The sequence below is a fragment of the Nelumbo lutea genome, chromosome 8 (assembly GCF_056320005.1).
Source record: "Nelumbo lutea isolate HS-2025 chromosome 8, American lotus-T2T, whole genome shotgun sequence".
NCBI classification, from domain to species: domain Eukaryota; kingdom Viridiplantae; phylum Streptophyta; class Magnoliopsida; order Proteales; family Nelumbonaceae; genus Nelumbo; species Nelumbo lutea.
In genome coordinates this window covers 2,951,664-2,966,530 of record NC_142691.1, presented here as the reverse complement: position 1 = coordinate 2,966,530, position 14,867 = coordinate 2,951,664, and the positions used below count along the sequence as shown (strand labels likewise).

The 14,867-nt window shown below is 37.8% G+C and overlaps 1 protein-coding gene across 11 annotated transcripts in view; it reads right to left on the bottom strand.

Moving 5' to 3' along the window:
• LOC148842195 (DENN (AEX-3) domain-containing protein) overlaps positions 1-14,628 on the bottom strand; it is a 53,507-nt gene extending 38,879 nt beyond the window's left edge. For 3 of the 11 annotated variants that reach the window (XM_088957980.1, XM_088957973.1, XM_088957976.1), the window contains exons 1-7: positions 14,420-14,623; positions 11,792-12,240; positions 11,259-11,444; positions 10,956-11,039; positions 6,227-6,286; positions 5,845-5,889; positions 2,953-3,152 (exon numbers count right to left, since the gene is read on the bottom strand). In XM_088957980.1, coding sequence (XP_088814106.1) covers positions 2,953-3,152; positions 5,845-5,889; positions 6,227-6,286; positions 10,956-11,039; positions 11,259-11,444; positions 11,792-12,088 — 872 coding nt within the window. In that variant the 5' untranslated portion in view covers positions 12,089-12,240; positions 14,420-14,623. Of the gene's footprint in view, positions 1-2,952; positions 3,153-5,844; positions 5,890-6,226; positions 6,287-10,955; positions 11,040-11,258; positions 11,445-11,791; positions 12,241-14,419 lie in introns of all 11 variants that reach the window. The other 8 variants (XM_088957981.1, XM_088957975.1, XM_088957979.1 and 5 more) reach the window with 5 other exon arrangements.
• Positions 14,629-14,867: the final 239 nt, after the last annotated feature.

Genomic DNA, 14,867 nt, shown 5'->3' with positions numbered 1-14,867 from the left:
ATTCTCAAAAAAAAATCATTGTCAGGTTAAGCAACATATGCATTTTAATTATTTTAAATAACATAAAGAGACCATGCTTGTGTGTTCCCACCACCAAGACTCCAAAAAGTCATCCCCAAATCCGCACCAGCTTCTCTCAGTTTCAAGCAACTCCAGAGAACACTTTCAATATTCTCCCTGCAAGGGGCCATTACTTGGTGTAATGGTAAAATCTCAGGCTGACAAGTGTGAGAATGCAGGTTCAAGTTCAAGAGTGTCCACTTTGTGCAAAAAATGCCCAAGGTTAGGACCATATCCAGTCTACCTCTCCCAAGACCCCAGATAGCTGGGACCAACATTCGGTAATGGCCTTTGACACACTAGGATTAGAGATGCAACTTGGGCGGACTTGGTTGACCATTAGTTAAAACTTCAATGGGCCAGGCTTGAAGACCCAAGCCCAATGCAATGCAATGCAAATTCTTCAAGTCAAGTACCTGCTTGCACCCCTAACCAGGATAGATGGTTGTCCCTCCAAATTTCTTTGACCACAAACACTACAGGAGAACAAACAGAAAAAACACCTGGTAACTCTCACTTGTGAGGTGATGCACCTGAAAATCAACACTCATTATGTTCTTCAAAATAGGAATACCATCTGATCCCATTCACCAATATCTGCTCCCCTTCACAAGACAAGCAGTGAGAACATCTTTTACTTACTAATCTCTTGTTCTTATTAGGGGTTGCCACGAGCCGAGCTATTCAAGCTCAGCTTGTGAAAAGCTCAATTCAGCTCGGTCTAAAATGAGCTTCAAGCCGAGCTCGAGCCCAATATATAGGCTCATTTTCTAACGAGCCGAGCTCAAGCCCAATCAAGCTCGGCTCGTGTGGCTTGCAAGCCTAATTGAGCTTTTACATATATACATGTATACACGCAATATATATATATATATACATACATACATACATAGCCTAGGATTCGCCTAGGCGACTAGGCGGTTTTTCATGGTTGCCTCGCCCAAATGCCACAAGTTTTGCCTATTAGGCGCCCCCCCAGAGACTTAAGCGGGCACCTACATACAAGGCAGGCGCCCACATTCATCTAAAATTTATTTTTTTAATTTATTAATATTTTTATTTTTCCAGATTTCAGTCGAATCAGTCTTGAGTTCTCTCTTCTCAACTCAGACATTTTTTCTTTTTTTTTTTTTTTTTTTGAAAAAACAGGGGCTCCGCCCCTATACTCCTCAGTCCTCCCTTTCTCCACTCATCATCATCATCTTCTTCTTCTTCCGCCCCATGACTCCATGACACACACACACACACACACACACACACACACACACACACACACATATACATATATATATATATATAGATATAGATATATGTATATAATAGATATAAAAATAATATATATAAATAAAAAATAAAAATTTTATATATACAAATTTTTGTTTTTTATATATATAATAACTAGTTTTTATAATTTTTAATTTTTATTTGCCAAATAACAATAATTTTTATATGTATAATATTTTTATTTTTATAAAATGTTTGGCTCATAATCAAGCTCAAGCCGAGCCGACCTCGAATTTAAGAGCTTTTGACTCGAGCTAAATTTGAGCTCAAGTCTCTAGCTCGAATTAAGCTCGAGCTCAAGCCTCATTGTCTATTGGCGGGCCGAGCTCGAATAGCTAGATATTCAGCTCAACTCGGCTCAAATCCACCCCTAGTTCTTATGTCATTGGTGAGCATCCCTTTTTCTTTGTTTAGTGCCAAGTTGGCACAGCCTACCAATCTAAAGAGAATTTTCAGCCATTCATTCTTCTCCCAAAGAGTAATGTTAGGGAAGATGGCAGCTAGATGTTTAAAAGCAATAGTGACATGGTTCATATGGGAAGAAAGGACCGTTAGGATTTTTTGACATAAGAAGCAAAGTTGAAAAGTTATGGTCGATGACTGAATAAGAGCATATTGGCTCTACATAAGAGAAGAATTCACATGACACTGAGATACTGGCACATTGCGCCCCCATTTCCAACACGAGAGAGGTGGCCCACAAAAGTGGTTTGTGCATCCCTTAGGCTCCATGAAGCTTGACTATAGTGGATGTTCTATCCAGAACCAAAGACCTCAGGTGTGGAGGGAGCCTTAAGAAACCACAAAGGCAACATGCTTATATTTTACCCAAGTTCCTCTGGTAATAAGGATTCGATTGAGAGCAAGACACAATGACATATACAAAAATTGAAGTAACCATCTGCACTTGGTGGCATTATCTTTGGAGGTGTGAGGTGATTGCCAAGTATCATTCAGATGGACAATAGAGGGTGGAGAGGGCCCTAGGGCCTTAAGACACTACATTAGGTTCTATCGAGGCAGATCTTGAGTATCAAGAATGGAAACTCATTACCTCCAAAAATAAGGAATGGAAAACTCATTCAAATGGAATCAGACTTCAGATCAGCTAAATCAACTGCAGACTCCATAACAAAAGGTGTAAATCAAAAAGGTCTATATTATGGACCAGCTATGAGAAGCTAGTCTTTTGGTACTTGTTGGTGAGCCAGCCTTTGTCTACCTTACCTTTTCTTTTTTTTTCCTGATTAGTGACAAGATCATAAAGAGGACAGGAATTACCTTCTCAGCTATTCCTAGTTATAGATTTCTACTTTTTACTTTCATTTGCTGATGTGAAACAATATTATTGATCAAAATATATATTTAGGCTTATATCTAGAAGTCTCTCTATCTCATTAAGGTTTATTCACCTGCCACTTATGCCTTGATTCTCCTACCATTCCCATACAAGAATTCTTTTTTTCTTTTTTGTTAAAAAAGGAAGAAGTCATGGTATTTATCATAGGAAATACTCTTAAAAGATCTTAGAGAAAGTAGAATGAGAAAAGATTTTTATAAGAAAACTAACATTGATCAGCAGAATTTCTTAAGGAACAATTAGCGCACCTATTTAGTACGCCAAAATGCAAATCAAAGAACGGAAGCCTTGACAGAATGCAATAACAACGAGTGGTCGTCAAGATATGACGGCTTAAACACAATGAGAAAGTTTGCTTGTCAGAAATTACAGAAACCAGCCCTGAAGGTCTCTGCACAAGTTCTTCAACTAGCACACAGCATCCGTATAAGGTAGAATCATCAGCCACCTAAGGGAAAGAAGATTTGAAATAAGAATTGCTTCATGAAAAGACCAATCAGATCATATAAATAAAAAAAACCATAAAATCATAACCACAAAAGATGAATTCATAGAACTGATCATAATACATAAAATGGAAAGAAAAAATAACACTAGGTATTTATTGAAATAATAAGATCTCAGGATCATAAGAAAACAGAACTAGAAATTTGCCTCAATGTGCCTCAATGTGCCATGTTCAATTTAAACAGAGCTTCGAGCCAAGCTCGATCCCAACAATGTAGACTCATTTGCTAATTGAGCTGAGCTCGAGCCTAATGAAGCTCAGTTCATGGGGCTCACGAGCCTAATCGAGCTTATACTATATATAATATTTTTAATTATATATAATAATAAATAATTTTTATATGTATAATTATATATACATATAATTTATATTTTTTATTCTTATATGAAGCTTGGCACACTATCGAGCTCAAGCCAAAAGTCGAGTTTGAACAAACAAGCTTTTGAGTTGAGCCCAATTCAAGCTCATGCCTCTAGCTCGAATCAAGCTTGAGCCCAAAATCAAGCCTGATATTTTTCTGCCAAGCAGAGCTCAAATAGCTAGATATTCAACTCAGCTCAGCTCAAATCCACCCTCAGTTTCTCCTTTAGGCTTTTTTCTTTTAATTTTTTAATTGATAGGTAGGTTTCTCCATTAGGCTTTGTTAAGCCACTTTAGAACTATGTGGCAACCCTAGACCCCTAGTACTTTCTTCGATCAAAAGAAAGACTTGTTGGTCCCTATCCACAATCCTTGTGACAACCTAATTACCGAACAACACCCTTAGAGCCCAAAAAGGACCAAAAAGAAGTCAGGGAAAACATCACATACTTCGAAAAAACAAAGACTTGCATTTGCTCAAATGATTAATATTTATAGTCTCTATGACTAGTTCAACTCTCCCCCTTACACAGGGTACCTATGATTAGAAAGGATGGCTAGATAAGTCTAAATGTTGACAGCCCAATAGCTATAAGATACTAGAAATCATTTTTCAATTGACAATGAACTTTTAAGGGAACAAACAAAAACTCCCCACCCAACCCACAAGGAGAAAGAAGAAAGACTAATAGGAAATAAACAAGCTAGACCCTAAGAAAAATACCAAAATAATAAACAAAACTCACTCCAGAGCCCAATAAGAAACAGCAATTACAAAACACCATTATAAAAAGCATAATCGATTAATAAATACTTGTTGGAATGCAAGTTTGAAATTTGAATGTAAAGATTTCACTAGTATCTCCTTGGAAAGCTATTTTTGCTTGTTCAAACCTCTTTTCTATGACACAATGGTGGCAAAAATAGCTACTGGAATGATTTGAGATGGTGGAGCTACCTTCTGAAGTCAGAATTCCTAGCCTATTCTCTTTGTCCCTCCACAAAGATCTACCCATTTCCTAATGTGTTTCCTTAACTGAGAATGGACCACTCTGTGTACATTATTTTCTTCTCCCAGCCCTTCCTTGGACAATGCTACTTCAGTTCCCATGAAATATGCTAAAGGGTATGTCTTTAATCTCAGACTCTTAGGCATAAAATGACTGCCCAGTGCACAAGGCTCCCACCAATGCAGGGTCTGGGGAGGGACAGATGTGTGCAGCCTTACCCCTATATATACAGAGAGGCTGCTTCCAATTTCAGACTCTTTAGCATCTATAATCTATTTCTACTCATTAGCATCACCAACTACCACTTAATCTACATACACAATGAGGACAATAGCAGATGATTCAACTTTCCATATAAACATAGTATGACCTACATAACTCTGTGTGAGTTCCAACCACCAATATTGCCCAACTAAACCTCTCAAACTGAGCTCTAAATGATTACTTGAGCCCATAAATTGCCAATTTTCCATAACTTGCAAACTTTCCCTTCTTAACTTAAAAGTGAAAACCCAAGGAGAGTGATCATGTAAACTTCCTCCTCAAATGACTAGCCCTATACAAAGCTAGTCAACCTTTAACAACCAACTCTGTAACCACCATCCTAGCCTCTTGGATAACCACCTCAAAGTCATAGATAATAGCCTTATGGTGTCTATACACAATTGTTTAGCCCTCCGCAGGCATCAATGAACTCCATTAATTTAGCTTATCAGAACCATATAACATTATGCCTTAATTCCATAATGTACAAATGTGAAGCTTGATTGGAAGATAACCATGGGGTACATTAAATAGACAATTGAGTGTATCATCTAATTTCACCTAATACGCTTCCCCCCACACCATATTCATCATGGAAAAGTGGATTACAAGCCCATGTGTCACTCTTTTGACAATATGCTCAATATGTCATTGAGTTCAAGCCCATGTATCACCCTTGTTTACGCCTGTAATACTAGTGTATAACAATAAATCCAGTAATCTCCTTAGATCAAGACAACTATGGAAGCTTCAGTTATGGACATGAAAGATAATTGAATCAAAAATTACTTTATAGTCAAATCACCCAAAGCACATGCCAAGACTGCAGAGAAAATTTAACATTGCATTCATCTGCATTGTTAGTTTATAGGTCCAATGGGGTTTTGTTCTACCCCATGAGGAACTTAATAGGCAAGAGTTAATATAAATAATTAAAAAGGAAAATAGACAGAAAAGGTTATTGTAAAAGAACGTGGGCAAGGTAATTCTTATATTACCTGTAAACGAAATACAAAGGATAGGTCACTTTGTTTGAAGTGTTCCTGCAAAAAAAGTAACACCGATTTTAATAATCCTCCAGGAAGATAAGTTGTATATTTCCAAAACTAAATAAATTGATAATAGAATGTTTTTCCCTTTTTGAGAATTAAACTGCCAACATACAATGCCTCAATCAGTCAATGGCTTGTGCTACAGGAGATAGAATTATAACCTCCTTGTTTGAGAACAAGAGTTCTAGCAACAATTACTAAATTCAACACACTGGATAGAAGTTGTTGAGCAGTGAAACAGAGCACCTTCCTATATATAAGTAGATGGACAAAATCACATTACCATAAACTGGAAACACACACACACACAGGATTTTTATGGTTTTACCTGCCCAAGCAGTATTTCATTCAACTCACTCATTGAAGGAGTTCTTTCAACAGCATGAACCTGGAAACGAATAAACAAAGCTTTAAAGAAAAAAATGATGATAAAAGCAGAGCCTCTCTCCAGATAAAACCATGAAACTACACACAAGAAGGATCATACAAAATAGACAAATACAAAGTTATGGCATAAAGTGGTTGTAAGCATACATGGACAGACAGATAATGGATGGGACGTTGGCTTATCTGCTAGAGATACACAGGTTTCTCCTTCAAAGGTTTCATAGCATCCTACCAGCCTTTCTTAATTGTATCAGGTATAATATTTGTTTTAGTAATAGTAACAAAATTTGGCAACAAGTATGGGTGGGGGATTCTCCTTTAAAAGATCATTTTCCCTCATTCTCACTCTCCGCCCTCGAAAAGGAACATGTTTCAAAGTTTGTTATCCTCTTAATCTCTTAACTTCACTTAATTGTTTTGATAGGGATTTGGGTTTTAGAAGGGGTATCCAAGACTCAGAACTTTCTAGTGTAATCAGCTTATTACAAATTCTAGGAGTGTTCTGATCTTAAGGCTGATAGTCGTATAAAGTGTTTTATAAGTGCAAGGCACGAAAAAAAAAAAAAGCACAAAGGCCATTTTGCACCCAAGGCACAAGGCTCAAGGCAAGGTACTAATCAAAATAAATTAAGAAAATCTTAAAAATAGTATTAATTTTTTTTGTAAAAGATAAAATAATTTTATTCAACTCAAAAACATACAAGCTGGGATCAGACCCAGAAGGGCAGTCTGAATACCACAGCAGTTCCACTTTCCTCCAGAATTCAGAACAATAAAAAGAAGACAAATTCAGACTTTTAAATTCCTCAGATTCAGATATCCAAGAAATCAATTTGCCCACAGCTCTCTGAATGGTGTCTGCAGGACTTTTGCCTTTCTTATTGAAGATTCTACTGTTCCTCTCAGCCCAAATGGACCATAAAACAGCGGCAGGAATAGTCCTCCACACCAGCTTCCCTTTCTTACTAAGACCTCCCACCTTCCAACAATCAAGGAGATCCTTAACCGATCTAGGCATTAACCAACTGCATTCCAAGACTCTGAGAAAGTATCCCCGAATCTGAGAGGAAAAAGGACAATGAATACATAGATGATCTGTCGATTCAGCATGATGCCCACACAGACAACATAAAGGATCCATAACCTGAATGCCCCTTCTCACCAAATTAACTCTGGAGAGACATTTATCCAGGGACATCGTCCAAACCAGAAAGTTGGCTTTTGAAGGACTTGTAGTATTCAGTAGCATCCAAACTACCCAATTTAGAGGCAAGGGACTTAACAGAAAATTCACCATTCGAATTCCATTTCCACCTCCATTTGTCTTCCAACTGCTAATCAATCCTTTGATTTTGAAGAAAGGCCATCAGGCCCCCAATCTCTTCTAATTCCCAGTCAAACCGATCCCTCCTAAAAATGGGAGTCCAAGTTAGAGACCCACTTATCACACAACAGTACTCAGCCACATAAGCTTCTTGATTAAGAGCACACTGAAAAAGATGAGGAAAAGATTCAGCTAGAATCACATCCAAACACCAAGGGTCCTTCCAGAACTTTGTTCTTTCCTCATTACCAACCTTAACAGAAATTCCTTCCATGAACACAGAGAAGCTTTTCATGATAGATTTCCAAGGGGAACTACCCCAACTTAGGGGAGGATCCCTGGATCTCCAGTTACTCCACTCCACCCCATATTTATCTGCAATGAGAGATCTCCACCAAGCCTCCCTCTCAGCCGAGAACCTCCAAATCCACTTGCTTAGCAGGGCAGTGTTGAAATTCTTCACTTTCCTAATGCCTAACCCACCCTCAGCCTTAGGAAGACAGACTTGATCCCAGCTTACAAGATGCACTTTCCTCTCCTCCCCCAACCACTCCAAAGAAAATTCCTCTGGATCAGATCCAATCTTTTGGCAACTTTGATAGGCATGGGGAAGAGAGAAAGAAAGTAAGTAGGTAAATTGGAAAGAGTGCTTTTTATCAGAATAACCCTACCCCCAAATGAGAGATATCTAGCCTTCTATGCAGCCAACTTCCTTTCCAGTCTTTCAATAACTGGGTCCCAAATCGAAGAAGCAAGACAATTTGCACCCAACGGCAGTCCCAAGTATTTCACTAGGAGGATTTCAGTCTGAAAAGCCAGGACCTCCGCACAATCAGCTACATTAGACACATGGCCCATTGGAATGATTTGACTTTTACTCCAGTTGACTTTCAGTCCGGTGATTACTTCAAACCAAGATAGGATTCCAAGGACAAGCTCTAACTGGGATGTAGAAGCATCCACAAAGCATAAAGTATCATATGCAAATTGGAGAATATTGATATTTTCTCCATCAGGAGAGAATGCGACCACTCACCAGAATCTGCAGCCTTTCTAAAAATAGTATTAATTAAAAAAATTCAAACCTAAATTCTAGACTAAATGTTTTTAAAAATCCTATTAGCTCAAATTTAAATACCTAAACATAACATACAAAACATATTCAAGGTGAAAATTGCAAAAATAAAATAAAAAATAGCATACAAAACATATTCAAGCATGTCAAACTTTTATTTCTTTATTTCTATCTCAATTGCATTATTTCAAATAGTTAATGTGACGTTACACCTTTCATTCCTAGTTCTACAAGCTACCTTTGTACCAAGCCCCTTGAGGCAAGCCCAAACAAGTCCATGTTAGGGTCTTAAATTCTTAATCCCTAAAAACAATATTTTATGATTAAAATTATCATTTAAAAACATCTTTTATTGGGATGAATGAATGAGCAACATTAGCAAATAGGGGTTTAAGACATAGTTTCTTTCAAGATCGAAACTAGGGGATTAAGACATATGTCAAAAAAAGGGGGTTAAGACCCTAACATGGACTTCTTTAGGCTTGCCTCAAGGTGCTTGGTCGGGGGTTTGGGGTGGAGCCCCCAGCGGCCCAGCCAAGCGACCATGCTTAGAAAACACCAAAAAGCACAAAAAACAAAAAAGATGCACAGTTGGGCTGAGGCACAAGGTGAACCAGGCATGCACCTTTTGAAAGTGGTGCACCTGGGACCTAGGCAAGACACATACCTTAAAATGTGCCTCACCTATGCACCTAGGTGTGCCTTTTAAATCACTAGTTGTATATGGACCCCCTAACCCTTCAGGCTCCTTCTCTACTACTTCTTTTTCCAAGTTAGAAAATCCCTCTCCCTTCGCTTTGCAACCTTTTCCTTCATCATGTATCTGTATCTCCAAACTCCAACCTCATCTATGATGTTGTATGTAACCAATTCTGCAGGGTTGTAAAATAAAAGTGCTTTATTTTAATTATGAAACTGAATTTTTGTATAGTTTTGCTACCAAATACTAACAAATGAAAAAAAAAAAAATACATTACTCATTAGGTCTTGTACAAGTAGCAAGTGGGTCAACTACTTCAAATTTTTCAACTAAACAGGTCTTAATCTGAAAACAAGCTTTATTCATTAGCCTCGTTTGGCATTTGCAACCTCTTGTGAAATCACTTGATCCAATAGGTTTCTTGATGCTAACATACGCAACCAAAATTTTCTTAAAATATGCAGCTATATCTTTACTTCATTCCTTCTGAATTACAAAGATCATCCTCTATTAAATCACAAAGGCACCAATATCCAAGAAGTCAAGATACCCTAGCAAATTAAAAGGAATGCCACCATGCTGTCACAACCCAACTCTCTCAGCCTCTAAGTCATGTGGCACACCACTCACCCACAGGTAAAGTCAGCCTGCCTGCCCAGGATCCTGCCCTTGCTAGAGTGCTTGAGAAGATACATGTGGCACTCAATATACACTCAAACACAAGACCTGCAACACTTGGATGATTCCACTGACTCCTGGACATGTGAACACTTGCTTACTTGTGTGCAAATGAGGGAAGAGTCCCCTATATATAGGACTCACAACCACCTTCAGGGGTGCAATCTTGACCGTCCACTTATCACCTCCTCATCTTGACTGTCCATTAGCACCTCTTTATGTGATAGACAAGTTCCACCTCCTCTAGTGGAACATTCTAGAGGCCCTTCTAGAAACTCCCTACTCTAGAACATTCTCTCAAACTCTACAATGTACAAGAATACACAAGAACATTCTAGAGCCTGTCTAGACCCTTCTAGACGCCTCTAGACCGCACAGAAGACTCTACAATACTCCAGAGCACTCCAAACCCTTGGAGAATACTCTAGAATTCTCCAGAGTGGCCCCGGATGACTCCAGAATGACCCAGCTTTGGCTAGAAAGCTTCATAACCACCACTGAACCTACTAGCCAAAGGCACATTCGTCTATAAAACTCTGGGGATATGGCAACATGCTCTAAGTATTAGAAAGAAATAATTCCACATGGACCTAAAAATATGTAACAAAGGAAAAAAAAACACCATTCCTTCCACGCTCCAACAAAATGATGCAATGATCAAGGGCAACTTTCCACCTTTAATTAGCTATTCCAGCATAATACATTTCTCATATCTTAGCATTGAGTAAGTTAATAAATATTAATTAGGTACACATTACAGATCTGATACATACAAAATCTACAACTGCATTAAATTCTATAATTAATGCAGGTTGCGAGTTCTGAAAAATACAAACTGAGAACTGAAATTTCTATACACTCCAGGCAGAAGGCCCATCAACGTTACAACTAACCTCAACACCTCCAGGAAAGCAGAATGAAAGTAGATCTTTATATTTGAGTGGTAGCCGTTTTTCTGGAGGATATACAAACAAAACCTGAAAATAGGAAAGAAAGATCATATCCGAGATGCCCAAAAGGTCCTCAACATTAAAATGCAAAATCTGAAGCATTAATGAACATCTCTATGTTTTTTGTGCTTTTGTGTAGTACTGTAAACTATATTCAGAGGTCAGCTTTACTTTTGTGCAGTACCACTGATATATTTAATATACGAGATATCGATCAAAACAAATGTTGGATCTGTAGCTCAACACCTGAGGTTCAAGGTTAGGTTCTACACGAGCTTGGTTCTGGCTCAGTGCACTTCGAAATTTCCCCGAGCCTTCAGAACTTCTGGCAAGTATCTGCTTTTGAAGTGCCTGAATATCTGAGTTTGGATGAAGTCCAACAACTACCATACTCTCAAACAGCCTTGATGGCTCTTTCACAGACCTTTGATCCTATGAATTTAAATAACAAGAGACATGTTATAGATAGATAAATTACAAAACTTATATTCATTGTTGTTCAACCTTACCTCACTCCACTAACCACTATTTATGGAAAATGAAAGAAAATATTCCAGCTGGTTAACAAATCTTTTGCAATTAAAAGTACGCATCACATGCTGAAGCCAAAGAGCCAAAAGAAACGAAAGAGGGGGAACAAGAAAAAAGATAAAAGATAAAGCCATTATCATGGAAGCAAATATCACAAACTGCTTGGAGAGAAGACATCTAATAAATGCTTCTTACAGAACAATAATTGCTTCAAGTTAAAGTGGACAACAAGATTGAGAATGGCATACCAAGGACTGCAACTGAAAGTTTGCCCATTGACGCTTTTGACTGGTTAGAACTTCTGGATTGTAATTACTCTTTTTCACTTCAAGAGGAGGTGAGAAACCTTTTAATACTCTTGCAACATGGCGCTGCAGTTTCTGAAGTTGACTGTTACTATCATCTTTGGATGAAAATACTACAGATGGACGTGGAGAGCGAACAGCAGTGGCTGCAGCTGCAACAGCTCTTGCAACATCCTCAGTTGTCTGCATGAAAAGTGAAGCACTCCATCCAGGGCTACCAGAATCCTCACTGTTAGACATTCCAAGTTGTGGTGCCACTCCCTCCCTTTTCAAAACCAGCAGCTTAAAGAGCCCAACCAACAAATATGAAATTGTAATGCTCAAGTATCAAAAGTAAGGAATTATTTTACATTTAATCATAGTAATCCTTCAAACAGCTAGCACACTAGCACCTAAAGCACAAAGGAGGCCAAGGTAGGATAAGTCATTGAGTTCAGAGCAAGACATTTCAAAGCCAATAATCAGGATAAAATCCTACCTAAAACCAATGACCTAATATAATATTTGATTCACAAATAAATTCCGAACTAATATAAGTTTCATTTCTCCTTTAATAATTCAAACAGGATACTCAACATTGAACTTATGAACAAAATAGGAAAAATGAACCATATTTGAAATATCAAGAATGCCCAATAAAAGTAAAAGGCAAAAACAAAAAGATACAAAACAAAAAGATACAAAACAAAAACAATAGCTCCCATGTAATCATAGAATAATTATTCAGAGGTCTTACTCAAGATATCTACAGGTGCCACAACAAATTTAACAAACTCTATAAGGTCAACTTAGCAAACAACAAATTTAACAACTTAGCACTTCCTCACATGGTGAGGAAGTGCTAAGTTGTTTAAGTGAGAATGCACATTTCTTTATCAATCACACCATATCAACCTTCCTCACATGGTGATACTTTCCTCAAAGCAATTGAGTGGGAACATTAGTATTGTTAAATAGGAAAAATATTTGTTTTCTGAACAAGCTTTATTGATTGCCAACTTGGACAGAAATTCATTTGTTTTCTGCTCATAATGAAGTTTTCCACATCAGTTGTCATTAGGATCTCTTTCCAAGCTGTAGCTATATCTCATTAAAAGAGAATAATGGAAAAGGTTCTAAATAAATAATATAGTTATTAGACTGCATACCCACAGATAGGAAACATGACAAATTGACACATCTCAGAATGTGGCTGGGACTCAACCATTCTTCACTATACCTTATCAACCCGCGTATCATCTTTAAAGTTAAATGGTGCTCAATCTAATCTTGATTGTTAGCCAAGTTGCAAAACCAAAACCCAGATTTCTATCATTTGAACCTTATGCAACCAGTATCTAGCAATCCAAAACCTCAAAAATTACTCAACTAATCTAATACACACTATAATAGACACGCAGATCCACAGGGAGTTCATGGACCCCTAGCATGTAGTTCTCACACTTCCTTTCTTGCAGTCCCATGAATAACTATAACCATGAAACTGGTTAGCTCACTTTAACATGGACTAGTTAGAGAACCATGACATGCAAGGAAAAATGGAAGTTCAGAATCTGCCTCACTGCTTCTTGTGGAACATCTTCATAGCATGCAACAACCCATGAGTTGAAGAGCAGTTCAATTCAACATCACTGGTGGTCAACCTAGAGAGCTATAGTTCCAATATATGGATCTAAGTCCTTTTAAATGGACAAAAACTTATACAAAGACCACATTATCCAAGAATTACCTCAAGGACATCATCACAGTAGAACCTCTATTTAGCAGTCAGCCTTTGGTCAATATTTTCTGGCATATGCTGCTCCATTAGAACACAACATTGTATAACTTTTATTACATCAGCTTCAGCTCCAACTTATAAGGCATATAGCAGTTTGATCACTATTAACACATGCACACCTTGACAGCAAGCTGATATCAACCATTAAGGTCCAGTTGAGGGATGAAAGCAAACTCGAACTTGGAGGTGCTTCTTCTTTCTTTTATACATAATAAGAATAGATATGCATTCCTCTCTCACTCGGCTATTCCCCCTTAGTATTTCCAGAAGTTAACATTTAGAAACTATTCCCCGAATAGAGGAACCGACCAAAACTTAATTCGAGTCAACAGATAAATATATGATAAAGTTCACTGGCCATGCTTGGTGGAAAAAATAAAGTCAGTTTTAAACATATTTACAGCTACTCATTCCCTGCAAAATTCACGTTTAATAAAGGGGGAAAAAGGAGATTTACCCGTGAGCAATTCAATCGACAAAAAAAAAAGTACAGATAACGGATACATATGACACAAGTAACAAAGCTAAAACAAAATTCAAATGAAACGGAAATTTAAGTTGAAAGAAACGTAACAACCCCACCTTGAAGAAAATAATGAATAGCTCTGAAACCAAGGAGATTACTACTTGGCATACAATCAGTTTTCCATTTCAACTTAAACGTATAGCTTTGATCAAACTTAAAACATATGAATTATAAATCAAACAAAACTGCTTCAACAGCTATTACTAACAGCAAATCGATTGCATAGTTGGGGGTGAGTAGCTAAGTATAACTGAAAAACACTCACCTGTGAAGGAAAAAATATTACAGACTAGAGGAGAGATAAGATAGAGCAAGCTTAGACGGCCATGGCGGACGAAAGCTCAAGCCGTGGTTCAGACTTCAGGGAAACCCAAATAGAGAGACGACGAAGAGTAGAAGGAACAGAGAATTATAAGATACGGAACCATGTCAAATAAAGTATTTGGAGCAGCAGAAGCAGCAGCAGCATATGATTATACTATTTTCTTTTTAACTATATTAAATAAACAAATGTTAGGGGAAAAAAATCGTAGAAAGAAGTGGGAAAAAAGCCTCGTGTTTGTTGAGTGTCAAAATGGCCTGAGGAGTAATCGTGCATTGTTCTTAGGAGATCACATCAGCGCCCCACAATGCGCGCCCTACAATCTCCCAATGACAAATACCGGAAATATTCCCAATGCACGCTGAGATGTGCATGTGGGGCGCTGATGGGC